This window comes from Grampus griseus (assembly GCF_964374135.1).
Source record: "Grampus griseus genome assembly, chromosome: 18".
Taxonomy (NCBI): domain Eukaryota; kingdom Metazoa; phylum Chordata; class Mammalia; order Artiodactyla; family Delphinidae; genus Grampus; species Grampus griseus.
The window spans coordinates 15602356-15624930 of record NC_139012.1 but is presented as its reverse complement, the minus strand read 5'-3'; the positions used below and the strand labels follow the sequence as shown (position 1 = coordinate 15624930).

General features: G+C 39.8%; 1 protein-coding gene across 2 annotated transcripts in view; it reads left to right on the top strand.

Annotated features, from left to right (window-relative positions):
• GPC6 (glypican 6) overlaps positions 1-22575 on the top strand; it is a 1085536-nt gene that overhangs the window by 985909 nt on the left and 77052 nt on the right. Inside the window, exons 6-7 of one of the 2 annotated variants that reach the window (XM_082675490.1) lie at positions 6940-7083; positions 11205-11234. In XM_082675490.1, coding sequence (XP_082531616.1) covers positions 6940-7083; positions 11205-11234 — 174 coding nt within the window. The remainder of the gene's footprint in view (positions 1-6939; positions 7084-11204; positions 11235-22575) is intronic. The other variant, XM_082675491.1, reaches the window with a different exon arrangement.

Here is a 22575-nt window from a genome sequence, read left to right as displayed (position 1 = left end):
GGGGAGAGGGAAGGGAAGAGGAAAGAAGAGAGAGAAGAAGAGAGATTATTCGGAGTCAGAGGATGAAAGCCTGTTTTCTTGAAAGGCAATCCATCAGGAAAATTGGCACACTGATAAAAATTAAAAAATAAAATAAAAAATGCTGATTTTTAAAATGTATGATGAGTATAATGATTTTATATCTAAAGAAAGAAGTCATTATTAAAATGTTTTAAGTTTGTATTCAGGAAAACACTTCTTAGGATATTAGCAGATTGTTGTTAGGAACCAGAAAAAAATGTGCAAAAATGAGGCCCTGGGGTGTCTAGTTTAATCTTGTGTCATGGTGATGATGGAGCTCTCCTTGCTACTGCTTCTAATGAAATGGGTTTTTTGATATTTTAACTTACTTGCATCTGTTGAATGAGGATATGTGGACGCACCCTTGACACCCATTTCAGTCTTCACGCTTCACTTCCGCTTTGCGAACAGGCCCCCAGCTCTGAGCTGAACCTAGATGATGAGTAACTGGGCTGTGATACAACTGTGTGCAGGGTCTGCTGCTTTTTACAGGATGGGGAGATCGGGAAACAGCCGCTTCTCTCCAGAAGACTTGCTCTCAGCTCGCCTACCAACAGTTAGAGCCAAGCCTATTTTATACACGAAGTCTTCTGCTCTCTAATTGTCCCATCAAGCACAGCAAGTAGCTATTATCAGATGAGCAAGAAACCAGCTTTTTTAAACAACAAGGTCCTGCTGTGTAACACAGGGAACTATATCTCCTGGGATAAGCCATTATGGAAAAGAATATTTTGAAAAAGAATGTATATATGTGTAAAACTGAGTCACTTTGCTGTGCAGCAGAGATCGGCACATAATAAAGCAACTATACTTCAATTAAAAAAAAAAAAAAAGAAAGAAACCGGGGGCTTCCCTGGTGGTGCAGTGGTTGTGAGTCTGCCTGCCGATGCAGGGGACACGGGTTCGTGTCCCAGTCCGGGAAGCTCCACAACGGGAGAGGCCACGGAAGTGAGAGGCCTGCGTACAGCAAAAAAAGAAAGAAACCGGATTTTTTGGTTCTAGTTATCAGTTAAACCAAGTTGGTGATTTGGTTTTGCCTTAAGTTGGCACAGTAAGTGGAGTATAGGAGATATCTTTTTTTTTTTAATATGGATGGATAATTCATTGTATTTTCTGAAGCCTAAGGAAGAAGGGTTCAACTTTGATTTTGAGATAACTGACTGCTGAGATACGTGTATGAAACACGTAGCCCTGAGTCTGGTCCATCATAGACACTCAATAAGTATTATTTCTCTTTCCTTTCCTGTCTTTTCTTTTTCATTACAGAAATCTACCTCCTAATTGACTTCAATAAATGTTTGCAAAAGGCAGAAATTATAACTAACAATTTTACTTATAATCTTTCATTTCTGATTTTTTAAACACATACTGTGTGCTAGGAACTCTTACAGATTCTGGGATACAATGGTGAACAAAATGTATAAGGTCTTATTCTTCATAGATCTTAAATTATTCACGCATCACTCTGCATAGTCCCTAGATTTGATTTGTTACCTGTTATTGTCCTATTTGATTATAGATTACATCAGTAAAGCAATAGTACATCTTTTTACCTCATTGCTTCAGTGTCTTTTCTACGTATCATATTATTTTATCTTCACAACAGCCTTGAGATTTGGGGACAACATAGTACCCCTGCGCCACACGGGTGTAAGGAGAAGGACGGAAAGCAGGACTCCAAGCTTTTAGACCCTTATTGGTCACCCTCCTATTATACCTGGCTCTCGTGAAAGAAGTGGCCACACTTGGACAACATATATGTAGAGCCCATCAGCTGTGATAGCTTCTGTTTCCTTGGGAACAAATGGGATAGATTTGAATTCCCCAAGTGGTCATCTAACAAACAGTTCACTCATTAACACTCTAATGTAAATTAGAATCTAATAAGTAAATAAAACCTCACTCTCAAAACATCAAGTCCAATTAAATCTAGGTAGCATAAACTGTCACCCCTACTACTACACAAGATTAGAGTTTTGTTTGCAAATTTCAAAATGATGTATGGGAATAGCAACATCTTTCGCACCAGAATAAAAACCCACTGAGTAGAAACTGAGAAGATAAATTTTTAAAAAAACACACACACGGGCTGAGACAGGACCGCTGTGCAGCCGTTGCTTCTCAGATTGCCAGTAATGACTTCGGCGAATGTATAATCAACCCGCGGAACGTAAAGGGGACAGGGAGGTAAAAGCTTGGATGCCTCTGAAAAAGTGCACACTGTGTTATTTATTTTAAGGAAATCTGTTAAGATGCTGGATGTTCTTAAAGGAATAATGCTTGTACTTGGAAACCTGAGACAGCACTCCAACCTGTTCTCACCACACCCCCTCTCTTTCTTGTTTCTCCAAACAATAAAATGTCTCTTCTTTCAGCACTTTCTGTCTTTAAGGTCAGCTTCTTTCATCTCAGAATGCCAACATACTTCAGAGACGTTATCTTAGTAGTCCTCTTAAGAGAGAGGATTCCCAAGCTATATATTCCCGAAATCTACAGGTTTTGCGAGTCTGCTAGGTGGGAAGGATAATTTCTTTGTACCTCTGTAGCATCTGTCTACACTGGGACTTCCAAATACTTTTCCAAATTATCTAATTATCCTTTTCAATGTTCCTTGGAGGGAGCCAGGCAGGAGGTAGTACTGATTCTATTTTTTCAAGGAGCAGAGCTAATGATTTGTTCCACGACAAGGTGACTTAGCCTGAAGCCATATCCTCCGGAAAGTTCTGTTGTAAAGAGAAGACCTGTATAATATTTCTTCTCTTGAGTTAAAGGTAGTGGAGCGGGGTGTGGCTTCACAAATACCTCTAGGTAAGTGCAGTTACATCTGAATCACTTCTCTTCTTAGCTAATTAGAGCAGACTTCCCAGTGTGTCCTGGTATGTTCCCTGGAACACCTTGTAAGAATTCCTGGAGAACCCCTGGCCAGATAGTTTTTGGAAAACACTACAAATGAGCTTCTTCCTTTTGACGAGTCAAAACACATGTTACCCTGATGAAGCCCTGCTAAGGTACCTCATTTAACTTGGACACGTGGAATCCATTGTTTATGTAACAGCTGTTAACAGCCCGGGAAATAATATTTTGTGGAAGACATTTAAGAAACATCAGCCCAGACATTTTTCCCCCTCAAATCTCCTTACTCAGAAAACAGAACTAGAAAGAACCGATCGCAGAATGATATAATTAGCTAATTATTATCAAGCACTTACTTTTCCAAACACTGACTTCTATTTTCCTGCCTTAGGTATTATTGCATTTTATCATCACAGCCTATCTGTGTGGTAAATAATATTATTATTCCCATTTGACAGAGGAGGAAACTAAAGTTCAGGGAGGTCCTCTGAATGCTGACGTGGCACTGGGCTGTTCTCAGCTCCTCCTGTCACCTGTCTGCATACCTGCCCTCGGTGAGTGCAGCCAGTTTCGGGGTTTTAAATACCATCTTTAGGCTAATGATCTAAATCTGTATCTGCAGTCCTGACCACTCCCTGGGGGAGAACCTTGATCTACAGACTCATTGAAACTAAGAACCTTACCCCTCACATTATTCCTCATCTGTTTCTACCCTTATTCAAAATACAGAATATTGGGGCACCCAGACCACCAGGAAGAAGGCTAACTGGTCCTTTATAGGAATAGAGCCCTAGACCTCAGGAGGCCCAGAACTTTGCCTAACTATACTGCTGCTATAGCAGGCTCAAAAACATTGTCTGAGACAGTCCAAATGTTCTGCATGGGAATTCCTTCTGTCAACGACCCCATGAAACCCATGTTTGAAAAATATTTTGTCTAGCTAACAGATTGCACGTATTGAAAATGAAATTATTAATTTTCACTTTGCATGTCATCTAAGTTATTTGACGGATATATGCTGTTTAAGATACATTCTCTACATGAGAATCATACAGGTGTTTTAAATCATTCCCGAACAAAGACAGGGTACGCTGATGCTCTGGTATCTTTGTGTTGTTTTTTTTTTTTTAGGTTTTGTAAGTTTCTGAAAAACAGCTCTTGATCCCTAAGCTTTGCATTTCCACACTAAAGGTTATCTCTTAAGACAATTCCCTTTCTCTAAGGGTATACTACAATCTGTGCTGAAGGCCCTTCATGATTCATATCTTCACATATTGTGACAGATTTCTATGAAGGTTTCCGTCTGATTATGGGGTTAGGTGTTGTTTCCATAGTAATTAGAAGACTCTGTCTTCAATTTGGATCATAGATCATAGACCTAGCATTTTCTGCACTGAAATCATCTTCAAAATCCAAGCCTGATATAGATAACAGAAAGCTACGAGCAGAAAGCTATATTGACTTACCTGTGTTCTATCGTTATAATTAACACTCTCCCCAAAAAACAATAAAAAATCATACAACTGGTAAGGTTTTTTGTTACAATGAAATATCTCCCCTGGGGCACTAATATTCTTTCAGGGAATTTCTTGTTCCTTTGATTTAACTTAAGCCAGTGAGCCAGGTTCTTCCCAAAAGGCAAATTAAGAAGGTCTGTTAACTCTTGCCATGTGCCCAGCTTCAAGAAATCTCAGCAAAGCCATTAATATTGTTTTGCCCTAGGCTTTATACTTTTTAAAAGTCAGCTGTCATTTTCGAAGCAATCCAGAATAGCACACTCAACCGAACCCTGGAGCTTTGGAAATGCTAATGCCCTCCATCAGCAATGACCTTGCCGCTGGGAGGTGATTTAGGCGGTGGGCAGAAAGGGGCGCACTAGCTTTATCACACTGGTTTACACCATCGGCTTCAGAAATTGTGTGAGAGAAGAATAATCAATAGTGTGTTAAGGCCAACCTCGAGGAATGCCAAGACAAAGTGCTCCCGCTTTGCAAAGTGCTGAGTGGAAGGAGAACTTTTGAATACAGCAAAGGAGAAATCAGCTGTAGTGGTAAAACTAAATGAATTGTGTCTCAAGATGGAATTTGTCATTGGGAATGGCACTCAGGAGCCCTTGCGTACTTCAGTGGAATCCCATAATATGCCTGATGAAAAACGCTTGTTTTGGAGTTAAACAACACAGAGTCAAATAACAAAACCAGAAGGAATGCATTCCAAACACACACGTGTACTTTAAGAACTGGATGACAGCATCCCGAAAAGTTTACTGAAAGAAGTATCCAGGGTAGAATCATCTCCTGTGTAGAAACGGAAGAAACGCAAAGTTGAACTTCATCAAAACTTCCGGAAAATGGGGCTTCCCTGGTGGCGCAGTGGTTGAGCGTCCGCCTGCCGATGCAGGGGACACGGGTTCGTGCCCCGGTCCGGGAAGATCCCACATGCCGCGGAGTGGCTGGGCCCGTGAGACACGGCCGCTGAACCTGCGCGTCCGGAGAGGCCACAACAGTGAGAGGCCCGCGTACCGCAAAAAAAAAAAAAATTCCTGAAAATATTACTGGATTTCCTGTAATTCTGTCAAAGGGATTATCTCTTGATAACCAGCAGAGAGTGCGAAGCTTCTAAAATTGGCAAAGGAGATATCCCCACGCCACCCTGAGTAAAACCACTGTGGAAAAGAACTAGCAGCTTGGTCCCTGAGATCATTACAATAGAATGTTTGATTCCCCCTGGCAACCCTAATTGTGTCATGAACAGCTGTCAACAACAAAATTAGAGGAAACTGTCATTATAGAGAAATTATCCACATTTGCTTGTCCTATTTCCACATCATTGCTCAAGCGAGTGTTTTCAAAGAATTCTTCTATTAGAGGTTTTCATTACTCAAAGAGGAGACACTCAAGTTATTGGCCTTATATGCTATACATGAAACACATTTGTCACAGTAACAAGAATCCCAAACGAATGTTTTTTGAATGCCAAATTCAAGTACATGAAAATGTCTGGGACATAATTTCTTTAATCCTGAAATCATCCTATGAGGTAACTATTACAATTCCTACTTTTAATACAGTCCATTCTCATTATTTGCATAGTTGTGTTCTGTGAGTCGCCACAAACCCTGAATTAGCAAATACTGAACCGTTGCTCCTACTAGAAATACAGGGTTAGGTTCCTGCAAGCTTTTAGTCACATTTTCATCAACCAGTCAATCCATAACCTTGTTTTAGGCGTGTCTCTCCTGAAAGAATCCTTACTCGATACATATTGTTGACACGTTAACATTGAACTCACAGCCAAGTGCACTGTAACTCATGCCTGAATTAAGTTTATCTAACACACAGTTTTCTCCGAAAGGCACATCACAGCCTTAGGAACACTAGACAGCACTTTAGCCCTACGGCCGCGGGCTGTTTTATACTGGGAAATCACCAAGTAAAACACAAAAGTATGGAAAAAATGTGGCACTAAATAGACCACCAAAGAGACGTGCGTTTACAGCTTGAGAGCCGAAGCAAGAAGGCACAGCTTCTCCTTGTTGCAGCTGTGAACGTGCACTTTGCCGCTCTCCCCATGTCTGCAGAAGTGTTTTGAGTATTGATTTGGGGATTACAAATTAATTTTAGTGAATACAGTCTTCCCTCGGTATCTGCAGGTGATTAGTTCCAGGAGCCCCCGCAGATCTCAAAATCACATTTGATCCGAGTTTGTTTAAATTTGCAGATGCGAAACCCATGGATACGGAGAGGGTCCACTGTAGGCAAAGTCACAAAAACGGAACCTGTAAATAATGAGGATTGACTGTATACGTAGAAAATAAGAGTCAGGCCATAAGTCAGTCACTCTGTGTCTGACGGAGTAATTCTGTTTCATTGGTGCTTGTATTTGTTTAAGTTTCAAGATCAGAGTTTTTTTGGAGGTAAGAGTTCCATGAAAAATGTGGAAGCCAGTGCACTGAATGCTTTGGCGTCATAATCTTAGGAAGAAACTCACTGTATAACTTTCGTAACCTTTCAATGGTTCTTCCAGGTCTTTCAGGGATGTGGCCAACCCAAACCTGCTCCAGCCCTCAGATCTGCTCGCTCAGCTCCCGAAAATTTTAATACACGGTTCAGGCCTTACAATCCTGAGGAAAGACCAACCACTGCTGCAGGCACAAGCTTGGACCGGCTGGTGAGTCCTCCCGTTGCGGTTACTTTCTGTTACCAGGGTTATTCTTTAGAAGACGTGATGGGATTCTGAAAAAGCTGGTGGTAAAAGTCATCTCATTCTTACGTCTGCTCCTGGTCTTAATTAGAATATTGAAAAGTAATGAGATCTTCCTTTTAGGTCAAGAATTAGATTATTTAAGAAGTCTTATCACTATTAATCCACTCATACAATGGCCAAATTTTCAACTCCATATTTCTTCTGAAATATTAATTTGGAGATTAAGTTCCTATATCTTCCAGAGATATAACTACAATAGCACATTTTTTATTCAACTGCTTCAGTTATTTATTCAGTTATGATACAATGTAACTTTATCATGAATGTTCCTTATATGTAAAGTTTCTGTTTGAAAAATCTTGCCAAGAGACCCCAAATCAATACTACTACCATTTTTTTTCGTTTTTATGTGTCTTTTAAAAGTTGGAATGCTTAGAAATAGTCACTCTCTGATCCATTTAAACGTGTGTCAGGGCACCAAACATCTATCATTGAAGCAATTTACTTGGAGATTACAACCATAAATATAGTAAACGCAATTGTTAATGTGTTTCAAACATCAAATTTTGCTATAAAAAATGAAAAGCTCATAATTTCAAAGAAATACTGCCCAATCGTTTTCAATACAATTTATAGCACTATAAACAACTTATATACCTGTAATTGTTAGTGCCGTTAATGTTGCTTCGCCAATTATCTTGATGTAAAATTAACAAATCAAAGCCTTAAGGTCATAAAACACTTGAACCACATCTGATTATGTCATATAAACTCAGATCTCAAGGGTTTCTGGTTATGAAAATACTTTTATTAGTCACTGTTATAAATTACTGTATCATTTTAGCTAATATCCTTCTATAGTATAGAACTTATAAGATTAAATTGGTAGCATTTGGCCTCATACTAAGTACATCTCAGCATTTCTCTCTATAAAAATCAAATGTGCTTACAACACAAAGACCTATCCACGAAGTGTCAAAGTGAAGGGGTAAGTGGAGTCATTAACCGCTAAATTGTTATAAACTTATTACTGTTCATTAGCAAATAAAACCCCCTCTTCGGTGTAGGTTTTGAAAAAGGGATCATTTGGGTAATTGCTTCAACCTTGTACTTTACCTTAGTTATATCTATTCTCTATTCACAATTTCAGGAAAAGTTTAAAATTAGTCACCTTTTTTCTTTTAAACAAACAATTAGATTCCACCAAACAACCAGCCAGTTGTAAAGAAATGGTGGTTTCATTAGATTCCATTGTTTGGATTTTTATTTTACAAATTCCTTTGTATGTCAAGGTCCTTTTAACCAGAGCACAATTTGTGAGTAGGGGTTTGACCTCCGTCTCTCTCGCCCCTTTGTTTCTTGTTTTTTGCTTTTCCTATTTCAGTTGGCTCTAACTTAGTTAATGAAACAATTCAGGCTTTTCAGAATTTTTATGAACTCTCATATCAGAACTGGGCACAGTGCAAGATGAATAAGTTTTAGAGACCTGCTGTACAACCATTGTACTGCAGATAGCAGTACTGTATCGGTTAAGAGGCTAGATCTCAGGTTAAATGTTCTTACCTCAGGAAAATAAAATTGGAAATCAAATGGAGTATATTATCCACTTAGTTAAAACTGCATTGATTTTGAACACTATAATGACATCTATGACTACTAATTAATTTTTTTGCCTTTGAAACAGAAGCACAGTATTCTTTCCTACCAGGAGAAACACACACACACACACACACACACACACACACTCAAACAGGGGAAGTAGAACAAGAAAAATACTTTTCTCAAGGCAACGGTATTTATACAATTCAGTACAGCTTGAATTAAACATCAACACTTTGAGAATTTCACAGGATGTTTAAAATCTAGTAGATATGAAAATTGGGATTTGAATCTTTTATAAAGGAACTTCATTGGTCATCCTCAAAGTGCCCCAAATACAAGGGTCTTGAGGAATCTTGGCAAATAGGAAAGTGAGTTAGGATCTTCTATTTTACGCACCCCCAAGATACATTGAATCATTTTTTAAAAGAATTAGTAATGGTTAATCATATGATCATGAGAAGAGGACCAAACTCAAGGTACATAAGGACCGGAGTGAGTGCAGAAGAATTTAAATCAATAAGCCAGTTTTATTCTCAAATATTCTCTGACAGCATATGGTACCTACTTCCTCGTAGGTGTGGCTCCAGGCTCTATCAGGGAGAATGGCAGTTTTGTTAATTTTTTATTCAGTTAAATTCTGATTCCTTCCCAGATTGTAAGAATTAGCGATTTGTAATTCACAGCCAGTCATAAACCTACCTGGAGATACTTTCCCAGCCCCTGAGACCAAGGGACTGTTTCCACGTAAAAAGGAGCTATACAGGGTTATTCTCGAGACACACAAGCTAATCCCGAAGCTAACATCAGAATCTCCATTTTGCGGCCGTTTTTTCCCCCAAATCTTTCGTCCCTTTGCAGGTTCAGTATAGTTCAGAGTAGTGGAAAGGTTGGAGCAGTTACCTTGGCCAGACAGTGCTGTGCAACAGTCAGATAAAATCATCTTCAAGATACACGCAGAGGTGATAGGTCCTGATGGGTCTGCCATATATCACTGCTTATTTGGAAAGTTTATGAACAAGTCTCAGGTTACCTACTCCTGTTTTAATTTTCCCCTGAAAAGATGTTTCCTGAATATTTATAAGAAGCATGTGTCCCAGAAAAGAAGGATAATTGGAAAAGACTCCCTTTAATTTCTCTCAGTGTTTCAGCAGAGAAAATGCTTCAAAAGATAGCATCCCAAAGACCATCCCAATCACCCCACCCCTTTTGCCAAAAAAAAATCTTAGCTATAAAGCTCTCGGAGAGTTGCTTCTTACTACCATTTAAAATTAGTACCTGTGGCATTAACTTTGGGATCTGTTGGTAAATGCTCTTATACCAGCTATTATAAAGCAAATTTTTATGTGAAGTGGCAGTTATGGGGTTTGTTTTAGAAATAAATCTCCTAATCCCAAACTAGGTAAGCCACTGCTAAAACTTATATAAAGTAATTGAAAGCAAAACAAAACTCTCTCTTAAAAATCTATCAGTTCCATCATTTAACCTCTTACTACATTTATAAGGAAGTTGTCAATTCTTTTATATCACTAGGAAACATTCCATGTGTTCCTTCAAAGTTATATGGGCATAAAAAACAGTTTAGGTGTAGCTTTCAGACATACTACCCTAAAGTTATTTTTATTATCCAATAATGAATGAATATACTTGTATAAATTCCGCTTCTGACGAAAAGCTGACTCCTCAGAGAATACTGAAGTCCTTCCTGCCAGCAGCCATGGTTTGTTCAAGAAATGAACAAATGCCATTAACTAACTTGATTCACAAACTGGTCCATTGTCATCTGTCTCTTCCTGTCACCAACACTCACCCTAGCAGTCCTCCTGTCCCAGCCCACTGTTACTGATTTGCAATTAAATAGACCAGAGGTGGTTATTTGAAATCAGGAAGAGATTGGTTCTCTTCCTTTTTTCTTAAATTTATACCCTGTGAATTCTCTTAAATAATGTGGTGTGAAACAGTGATTTCTTTAAAGAAAATTCCACTAGAACTTCACGGAGAGTATAGTGTGTAAAAATAAATCAACACAAAGTAGCTTGATTTTAAGATCTGAGCATACCACCCTGTTGGTTAGTTGTACAGCTCAGAATATTACAACACAACATGCTACACAGCTCCTGGACACACTTGGGCAGGGAGTGTCTGTTATTTTACTCCTGCTGATTCGTTAGAGCAAAAATATACTGTAAATTACGTGTCTTAGAGAAATATATTTTCTTAAAGTAGATTAAAAAAAACCCTAGACTTGGAAGTTAATTCATCAAGTTGTCAATGAGTTAGACCAGTGAATCTCCAGTAAGTATTCAACATCATACCATGTGTGTGCAGACTCTCAAATATTCTACTGCTCATTCTGAGGGAGTCGGGGGTGGGGATGGGTGGAATGCCAGTCTGCAACGCTAAACGTTATACCTGTGCTGTGCTATTATGTATAGAATAATCTCTCTTTCTTTTTCCTTTGAATTTGTTTTCCTCTTGCTTCCCAGAGGATTGTGTGGAGGACAATGCAACATAGTGTAAGCTTTGGTCTTCTTCTTCTTCTCATCCCCATTTGTCTTTGTATGGTCATTCCGGAGAGTTTCTGAGAAATCCCACCTCCACTTCCTCCTTCCAGATTGTCTAGAGAGAGAACACTGAACACTGTACCTGACCAACGGGTTTAAGAATGTCCTCTCTGCTTGGTGTTTATGGTTAACAACCACTTGGTATTCTTTCTCAATGGCAAGGTTTTCAATCTCAGCTTTGTGTAAGACTAGCTCATCTGGTGGCTGATTTGAATTCTGTCCCAGTGTTCAGACTGTGTATAGTCTGCCTGAAAAACTTGCTCTTCCCTGATAGAATATATTGGCTTTTTTCTTCTGTGCTGAGTGAATAATTACCTCCCTAATAATGACAACAAACCAACAGCAGCTCTCATGCATAAGGAGCTAAGTTTTCCACTAGCTGGGACATAGAGAATTTAGGGGGGTAAGAAAGAGTTTGTGGTATAGCTTGTTTACTCTTTGTTTTCCTACTTGAATTTACTGATATCTTTTAGAGCATTTAGGGAGAAAGCATTGGATATTTTTTACTACCAAGCGGTTTGTACTGGGGGTGAGGATAGGCACAGCCAGGTTATCCTACCTGACTTTAACTTACATATTAACTGTAATAAATTACATATTAACTGTAATAAACAGACAGTTAAGTTATCCAGTGGTTTTCATAATACCACTCTGTGCTGGTGCTACCACTTCATAAAGACCTGAACCCTCCATAGCATCATGGACCCAGAAGAGAAGACGCCTCTCACCTGATGAGCTCATTTATTCATGTAGCACACCTATGATGTCATGGTGCTACATGTCTGCCTGGCCTTAAATTTAGGCAGTGGCAACACTATGTCTAATTTTCCTCCTTTAAAATTCATTTGTTTAAAAGAAAATGTCCTCTGAGTGGTATCCCTATTTATCATTCCAGCTCTCTGAGCCCAGGGCAGTTTGGATAAGGTAAGAAAGTTAAGAGGTATATCTGAAACAGGAGTACTCTGGAAGGGAAGATCTTGAGGAAGGAACAGGGAAGGCAGATAGCTCAAGGTCTCCTGGTGCTAAATGGCAAGTGGGAGAAGGAAGCATCAGTGGTAGGACAAGTCAGGGTTCTATTAGTTTGGACCAACTGATACAACTTGACTAGCTCCAGTTGACAGTGTGTGCTTGCCCTCCCCAACATTCTCTTGGTACCTCCAGGTTTTCCAGCGGTTGAACTAGTCCAATCTCCTTGTCTGATGGTTATTATGACCCTTGTAGTTTCCCTGAAAAAGAATGATGTCCTAGAACATACTGGAAAGAATGTAAAGCATAATATCATCCCCACCCACTCCCCACGTGTGCTGGACTTCCCCGCTTGTCTCCTATAAACTTCTTTAGCTGGGCCCCCAAGATCGTATGTTTATTATTGGATATGGTTCTTGCAAAAACACAATGCAATTTCTGAAATGTATTGGTGTGCCATTGGTGACAAATATGTTGTTAATATTAATACGTATAAATTTAAGTACCTGTAAAACATCATCAAGCTATACCCTTTATCTTATTGTTCAGAAACGAAGTGGACAAAGCAACTCACATCCTGGCACCGTTTCCTGCCTGATGGTTAATCCCAGCTTCAGAGTAAAATGTTGGTCTTAAAAATGTTCTTCCATGCCTCTTCGGGACCATTTGGTGTGATTTAGGAAGTCTTAGCTGTAAGGATGCGGGAAACTGTCTGTTGTTCATTTTAAATTGCCATGGCATTTCACTGTCACCTCAAAGGATTCTGCATCCGGCTAAATCCACTATTTTGCATTTCAAAAGGATGTCAGGCTGTGGTTAAGAAACTGCTTTATTATCTAGAGCCTCAGCCACTGTCTTTAGGTGACACTGATATTTTCCATTTTCCACCTCAACACAGACACGCAGACACACACAGAGACACACACACACACACCTCTCAGTCTTTGCTTGGCCTGAACAGGAGAAACTAAAGCCTCCGTAACAACAGTAAACCAGATTCTGCTCTTTAATTAGTTTTCTAAAGATAAATGGGTCAAGGCCAGATTGGCTTTCAGCCTCTGCTGCAGCTGAATAAATTATGCCCCATTCACCCCAGCAAACAAACAGCTACTGCTCCATCCACTTCAGATTTGGAACTGCCCAGTCCTGCCTGAACTTGCTTTATCTATTTGCTGCAAAACCCCACTGAGACACCCTAGTTTCATTTTCAATGAACCCTTGGCAACAACAGCAGCAAAATGCAGCGAGCTTTCAAAGCAGGGAGAAAATACAAAGCGTTAAAACCAAGCCACCCAAGTTATTTGGTCTCAGTTTCTGCCCTTCTCTGGGCATCACCAACAGCGTGTGGTGGCAGAGGGAGCCTCCCAACACAGGCTTCTGTAGGAGGCTTGTGGTTGGTGAAGCCCAAGTGGGGAATGTCGTTAAGACACACATGTACAATGATGGCTTATCTCCAGGATATTCTGCTTATTCTATGGGCTTGGAGGAAGCACAAATCTAATTCAATGATATACACTGTTGGAAACCTAAATGGAATGCCTGCCCCTTATGTGGAATTTTCAGCTCCCACCCAGTGGACAGTGGACTATTTTTACATCCTTGGGAAGCTCTTCTTTCAGGAATGTGGAAGAACAGTGAAATCAGAAGCATAGACCTTTCTTTCAACTCAGGCAAAGCAGTGTTTAACTGCGGCGGTCGTATACCTTGGGGAGTAACATACCCCACTGGCTGCATTACTCCTTGGGAGATGCGGAAGCCCATTCCGCTCCACTGCTTCAAGACACGTTCAGAGACTCACGTGGATTCCAGCAATGAAATGAAGTCATGCCGCACATGTTAAAGGGGGAAAACTTTTGCACAGCTTGCTTTAGGTATAAGTGGTCTGAAATCATTTGGGGGGTAATTTTACCAGCAAAACCATTTTCAACTCTATTTTTAAACTCTCCTTTGTCCTCAGAAACATTTAAGCAAGAGCTTTGCTGACCTCTAGGTCACAAAAGTAAAATGTTACACTTTCAGACCCCAGATATGGCTGTACAGGTTTTACGTCTATTCTGTGGTACGTTGATATGCTTATTTCCCCTTCAGACATGAAAATGTCTGTCAGAATTCCTGACTTCAGCTAAACCCAAAACGATGCATTCTATGGGTATCAATCAATCATGTATTTATTGAGTTCTCCTCTCTTGAGTAGCACTTAATAAAACTAACTAGCATGTACATTCTCCATCATCACATGTTGTTAGTGCTAGCATCATCAAAAAGGCAAGAGTTACTGTTTGCAAAAAAACATTGTTTATCAAACCAGTTAGACACACCGTGTTTCCTCCAGGGAATAGTATCTCGTATAGAGCCCCATAAAACGTTAGCCTACAGGAAGTAGGAATTTGATTTTGCAATCTGAGATAAACTACACCAATAAAGAATATATGGAAGGCTGTAATGAACATTTTGGTCCATGACTCTTTTTGAATTATGGCTTTCTCAGAGTATATGCCCAGTAGTGGGATTGCTGAGTCATATGGTAGTTCTATTTTTCGTTTTTTAAGGAACTTCCATACTGTATCAATTTATATTCCCACCAACAGTGCAGGAGGGTTCCCTTCTCACCACACCCTCTCCAGCATTTACTGTTTCTAGATTTTTTGATAATGACCATTCTGACCGGTGTGAGGTGATACCTCATTGTAGTTTTGATTTGCATTTCTCTAATAATTAGTGATGTTGAGCATCTTTTCGTGTGCCTCTTGGCCATCTGTTTGTCTTCTTTGGTGAAATGTCTGTTTAGGTCTTCTGCCCATTTTTCAATCGGGTTGTTTGTTTTTTTTGATATTGAGCTCCATGAGCTGTTTGTATATTTTGGAGATTAATCCTTTGTCCATTGTTTCATTTGCAAATATCTTCTCCCATTCTGAGGGTTACAATAGCCAGGACATGGAAGCAACCTAAGTGTCCATCAACAGATGAATGGATAAAGAAGATGTGGCACATATATACGATGGAATATTACTCAGCCATAAAAAGATTTGAGCTATTTGTAGTGAGGTGGATGGGCCTAGAGTCTGTCATACACAGTGAAGTAAGTCAGAAAGAGAAAAACAAATACCATATGCTAACACATATATATGGAATCTAAAAAAAATGGTACTGATGAACCTAGTGGCAGGGCAGGAATAAAGATGCAGGCATAGAGAATGGACTTGAGGACACGGGGTGGGGGAAAAGGGTAAGCTGGGACGAAGTGAGAGAGTGGCATGGACATATATACACTACCAAATGTAAAATGGATGGCTAGTGGGAAGCAGCCTCATAGCACAGGGACATCAGCTCAGTGCTTTGCGATGACCTAGAGGGGTGGGATAGGGAGGGTGGGAGGGAGACGCAGGAAGGAGGGGATATGGGGATATATGTCTGCATATGGTTGATTCACTTTGTTGTACAACAGAAACTAACACAGCATTGTGAAGCAATTATATTCCAATAAAGTTGTATAAAAAAATATTTGGAAGGTATGTTAACAAATGAATCATCATCGACCAAATATGCACATTGAAAACATTAAACAAACGTAGCATCTTTGAGCTAGGCCGTATCCGATAGCTTGCTCTCCTTTCTTAAGCCAGAAGTCTTTGCCCATACCTTAAACAAATTAAAGAAAAACGTTGCCAGTTCTGAACTGATCAGATGAAGAAGTTCATCTGCACACTCATTCCCGTTACTTGTCCTTATTCATCTATGTAATATGTGTTTTCAGTGACCTGATTATGAAAGCCTGAGTACACAAGCCGTACTAAACTGCCCTAATCATACCATTTAAAATATGTGTTCATGAGAGGTATCAGTGGACATAGCTCTTTCATTAAATTATTGAGCAGCTTATGGAAAAGCTGCAGTCAGTTTTTCCCATAGCTGTCTGAGATATTTGCACCATAACTCCACAACTCCCAGATGTGACGTTCACGCTTATGAGAAATAGAGCTGAAGAAATGGGATTTTTCATAAATACCAGTTTTGATGCATTTGCTGTATAATCAATCAGCTTTTAACTGACTCTGGGGCCCATGGAATACATTTTAAAGCACTGGGAATTGGGCTGTTCCCATAACATACTTGGACACTCTTTACTGCGAGCGATAAACCTCGGGCATAAACATTGTAGAGAAAACCAGATGAAAAGAAACCTGTTTGAGTGAAAATTGACTTCCCTTCATAAATGCTGAAGGTAGATAGAAACGTATCTTCAATACACAATAATTTTATTACTTAAGCTCATTCACGGTCATTATTGTCAAAGGCTCTGACTTCATGGGTATTTTCTTGCATCTAAAAGACTGGCCAAGCTATTAAAACAGACAAACAAAAAAGACAAGTTGACAGTCAATGAACGAACCAGCTGCTGCAACAGGACCTCTATATTGCTGGCTAACAAATAATTTTTTGGAAGTTGGGTTTGTGTAATATCTTTAGAAGCTTTTCCAACATTCTGTTGATCTGGAGGGGCCAAGCCAGGCACTGAAGCAACTACAAACAACCCCCAAAATGGCTCAGAAAAACACAGGTTTATTTCTTGTTCGTAGCAAGTGTCCGCCGTTCGGTTGGCTGCGGGCCAGCTACACGTGGTCGTCACCCTCACTCCGGGACACAGGGTGACAGTCAGCCATTATCTGGAGCTTTGCCTGTTACAGCAGCAGGGGAAAGAGAGACCGTGAGTCTCCACCTGGAAGGGACACAGCACAATGTTTCCATCTGGTCGACCAAAGCAGGTCACATGACCAAGCCTGCTGTCCAGGAGGCAGGGACGTATGTCCCTCTGTGTCTCACACAGACTGAAAATGGACACGTTTGTGAACAGAAATATTATCAACCCCAAATACAGATGACCAAGGCAAGATTTTTAAATCGATAAAAATCTATTCATTACTCTCTGAGACAAACCTTTCATGAAAAACAAAGAGAAATTCATCATTCATTCAACATATATTTACTGTGCTGTAATATGGGCCAAGTATAAGTGGCTAGAACATAATCAAAGAGCTCACAACACTTTGGGCGATGGCAGATCAAGCTAGCTCTCATTTAAATCAGACCATGGTCAGGTGAAGATTGCATTTAAAAGTTTTTAGAAATCTAAGGGAATTCTAAATCCTTGTTACAAAGGGAGTGTCTACATAGCCCTAGGAAACCAGCATCCCTTTATACGTCAGGTTGATTTTTAGCATCGGATGGCTATTTCTCCTACCCAAACTTCAAGTTCAATCATCATTCAACCAGAGCAAAGGAGTCCCACCCCAGTAGCCCACCAAGACAGTATCTCAAAGGAGGATGTAGAAGCTGTTGCCAATGAGTAGGAGAAAAAGAGCAATAGGAAAACAGAATGAGCAAAGACTTTTTTATTACCGTCATTTAAATGTCTTTCAGATCCAGACTGTGTATCTTTTAAAGGAACCTTCGATACTGGATGTCGTAAGGGCTGCTCTTGTCTGACTTGACATCATGTGCGCTTAGGCAAAGCAATTTTTCTGCTCTTCTCCTTTCTGGGTCAACCTAGTTGGAGCAAATCAAATTGTTCCCCCTCTTTCTTCCTTTCATACATCATCATTTAAGATCACCAAGAATTCGAGTTCCGGAACCTGCCTTTGTCTCCTTTTACAATATCTGTTTATTTCTGAATAGCATTCATGACGGAGAACACTTTTCTCAGGTTAATCAGGGAAAGTGCACAGGCTGACAGCAACAGCAAACTTATCGATTGCAATGAAAGTCTCAGGAATGTGTGTGCCATTGGCTTCTGCGTGGAATTATTTTCAAAATCGTAGAGCTCTGATGCAGCTGGTAGAAAAATTACAATCTAAATTCATAAATTATTTATGTGTAATGAGGCAGGAAAGGAAAACAATGACTTGGTAAGTTTTATTCTAAGGGATTTGAACCTAAGAAAACTCTTCAAAGCAGCCTGAATTCATTGCAATGAAGAACACTCATCCCTGCACTTGAAAAAGCCTAGCGTTTCCTTTGTTCGTTCTTTGCAGCTCCTTGAGTGCTAGAGAAAAGGGGTAAACACGAAGCAGCTAGACCGGCTCTGGGAAGAAAACAGAAAGGTAGCAAACTGCCTTAATTGATCTCCTCACGTAAAATCGAAAAACCCAGGGGCAATCTTTAGTGTGAGACATGTCCTCATGAAAATGTTTCCAGTTACTCAGGAAAATCAAATCTTCTTTATACAGTAGTCTTCAAGGAACAAGAAATATTTCATTAGGATTTTAATGGTGAGGGCTCAAGTGAAAGAAACTTCATCCTCTCTTGTCAACCTTTATCCTCTCTTTAAAAATAAATAAAATACAATCTCTTTACACTATTTTCATTAAAAAAAAATTTCTTTCTCCATGACTTTGGAGAGTTAGAAGTTAAGTGAGTCCCTAGGAATATTTTTTATTTAATTTTTTTTTGGAGTATAGTTGATTTAGAATGTTGTGTTAGTTTCTGCTCTACAGCAAAGTAAATCAGTTATACATATACATACATCCGCTCTTTTTAGATTCTTTTCCCCTATAGGTCATTACAGAGTATTGAGAAGAATGTCCTGTGCTATACAGTAGGTCCTTATTAGTTATCTATTTTATATACAGTAGGGTGTATATGTCAATTCCAATCTCCCAATTTATCCCTCTCATCCCCCTTTATTGGAATATTTTTTGAAGACACTGATTTGCATAACTCTGAGCATGGTACGCCAAGGAAGGATTGTGTGGGGGGGGGTGAGTGGGTGAGTGTGGGTGTTTATTTTTTAATAACAGTACACTCCTTGTGCCCAGTAATAATAGGTGAACCACCCAGAGATTTGTTACAGTGATTTATCAAATTGTAGCTGAAGCATGATACTTTTAAATAAACTGTGATTCGTCACTACTTTTTAAAATTCAGAGGCACCCCGTGGTGGACAAGTGTAAGCACCAATTTCCAGGCTCCCTCAGGCCCTCTCATCATGTCCCATCCTAAACTTTACCTCCCACAGAGAAGAGCCACTGCCCCGGGCCTCCTGGAGGAGGAGAAGGGGACGATGGGATAAGAGGACTCTTTTCAGAACAGTCTTCAAATCTTACATATTTTTACTGATTTTTTTCTTTTTTTTGGTAGGTTTGCTCTATCAGTTACTGGGAGAGTTATTTCACTAGGCAGGAAGATTGATCTGTTTTTCCTTGTAGTTCTATTTTTTTTTTATATTTTGAGTCTGTATTTATAGTTACAAGTTTAGCTTCTATGCAAATGGACCTTGTCATCATTATATAGGGATCCCCCTTCTCTAGTAGTAGTAGTTGTTTGCCTTAAAGTCTATTTCTTTCTTTCTTTCTTTCTTTCTTTTTTGATGTGGACCATTGAATTTGTTACAATATTGCTTCTGTTTTATGTTTTGGTTTTTTGGCCATGAGACCTGTGGGATCTTAGCTCCCTGACCAGGGATGGAACCTGCATTCCCTGCATTGGAGGGCGAAGTCTTAACCACTGGACCACCAGGGAAGTCCCAGTCGATTTCTTTCTGATAATAACAGAGATACACCAGCGTTTTTCTTTTACTAGTATTTGACTGACATATCTCTTTCCACATTTTCGCTTTCAACCTTTCTGAACCCTTATGTTTTAGATATGGCTCTTGTAACCATCACATGGCTGGTTTTATATTTAAATCCAGACTCGCAATATTCATACTTTAATTGGTGCGTTTAGTTCATTTAAATGCACTAGAAAAACTAAGATGGTTGAGTTTATTTCTTCCATCTTGTTTTGTGATTTCTATTTGTCTCATCCATTCCAGACTTATTTTTGCTTCTTTCTTGTGGACTGATTGAGGATTTTTGTCTCATTCCACTTTTTTTCTTTTAGTGTTTGGAATCTAAATACTTTTTTTTATTCAATTAGAAAAATGGTTACTCTTGAATAGAATGGTTACCAATAAAATGGTTACTCTTGAAATTTTAGCATGTGTCCTGACTTAACACAGTCTGAGCTTAATCAATCAATCAATATATTTTCCCGGGCTTCCCTGGTGGCGCAGTGGTTGAGAGTCCGCCTGCCGATGCAGGGGACGCGGGTTCGTGCCCTGGTCCAGGAAGATCCCACGTGCCGCGGAGCGGCTGGGCCCGTGAGCCATGGCCGCTGAGCCTGCGCGTCCGGAGCCTGTGCTCCGCAACGGGAGAGGCCCCAGCAGTGAGAGGCCCGCGTACAGGAAAAAAAAAAAAATACTTACCTTCTCTGGAACAATACAGGGACCTCAGAACACCTCAACTCTGATAATTTTCCCCTCAGATCATATGCTATTATTATTGGATAATTTAGTTGTAACTTATAATTTTTTTAATCTTACAAGATTTTAGATGATGATGATGGTGATGATGATTTTGTACTGGAACTTTGTATATAGAATTAACCACATTTTACTGCTTTCTTTCGTTATCATTCCTTCTTGCATCAAACCAGCCATCAGGAATCACTTTCCTTGGTCTGGAATACATACTAGAGGATTCACTTTACTGGGGGTTTTATTTGAAAATGTCTTTGTTTGCCCTTATTCTTGGGAGACATTTGTGCTCAATGCATCATCCTAGAATGGACGGTTAGTTTCTCTGAGTACGTTGCTGCTTATATTTCACTGTTTCCTGGTTTGTATCACTGCTGTTGCGAAGCCGACTCTTGGTCCTTCCCTTGTAAATAATCTGTATTTTCTTTCAAGCTGCTTTTAAGATCTTCTTTGTTGTTCTGTAATTTTATTGTGTTGTGTCTAGGCGTAGATTTCTTTTCTTTTTTTAAATTTATTTTGCTTAGGATTTGCTGGGCTTTCTAAATCTCCTAATTGGTCTCTTTCATTATCTGGAAAACGCTAAGTCATATATCTTCAAGCATTACCTCAACCTAATTCCCTCTCTCTTTCTCTACTCTTATCCCATAACTGATTAGACATGTCAGACTTTCTCCCTCTATCCTCTGTGTCTCCTAACTTGTTTTTGTCTCTTTCTACATTCAGAATAATTTTTTTAGCTCCATCTCTCAGGTTATTACCTCTCCCTTCTGTTGTATGTAATCTCCCGTTAAATCTATCCGCTGAGTTTCTAACTTTAATGATTATATTTTTCATTTCTAATATTTATTTTGTTCTTTTTCAAATGTGCTTAGTCCTGTGTTCAGTAGTATCTTACTCCTTATTCACATTTCTAAATCCTACCTTTTTCTATCTTTCAACATACTTATTTCACACTTTGCATCTGATACTTCTGATATCGGAAGTGTTGGATGGTCTCATCTGGTATTTCTGCTGGCTTTTGCACATGGTGCTTTGTTTCCTTGTACATCTTCTATTCTATTTGTTTGTTTCTATTTTTTTTATAAGCTTATATTCCTTTGAACTTAATCGATTGAAAGTCTTTGTGGCCTGTGGTGACGGGTATTTCTATTTCTCTCCCCTACTAAGGATTTAACCCCTTGGAATTCCAGTTTTTTGTGATATAGGCCGATGGCCTTAGGGAAGCCCTACACTTCTGTCCCTTGCCCCTCCCTGCAAATCTGTTAAAACCAAAGCTTCAGGTCATCTGGGTCTGGGAAATGTCCTTAAGGTGAAAGCCAACCTCAATACTCACGGATTCTTTTTCTGGGTTCCTATGTTCACTTAGTTTGCAGCGGTACCAGTCTCCCGTGGCAGCTCTGCCGTGGATTGCTGAACTAGGGTGCATTAAGTTCCTCGGATAGAAGGTTCCTCGACAGAAACTCAAAGGTCTTCCCAGGCCAAAATTCTGCACCTTGTGGGCTAGCACTAATACATATGAGGTCCTTGGTATACACCTGCTGGACAGGCTTGCATGGAACACAGCTGTGTTCCCTTCATTCTCTCACTGCCTCAGGCAGACAGGACGCAGGCACAGGTAGAGCAAGCAAGGGGCATTTGGTGTCACAAAACCCGCATTCGTGTCATGCAAATGAGGATGAGGGGTACTGAGAGAGAAGCCAGCCCCACATGGTTTAGCGATGGATCACTTCCCTCGCTCCTCCTTTCCTTCCCAAGCCCTGTGAGGGGCACCCCACCTCTTGTGCCTCAAGGCACAACTCCTCTTTATTTCCACATGGTGTAACAGATGCTAAAGCCAGGGAGGCGCACAAGCAGTCACCTAGCCTTGTTGTCCCATTTTCTGATCTTTCAAATGGAGAAGAAAAAAATAAAAACACAGGACCTGTGTTGTCCTGTTGCAGTGATGATGATAATTAACGTGCATAAAGTTCCTGGCTCAGCCATTGTCTGCATTAAACTTAGTTATCCTTAGTATTATTGCTAATAATAGTGATA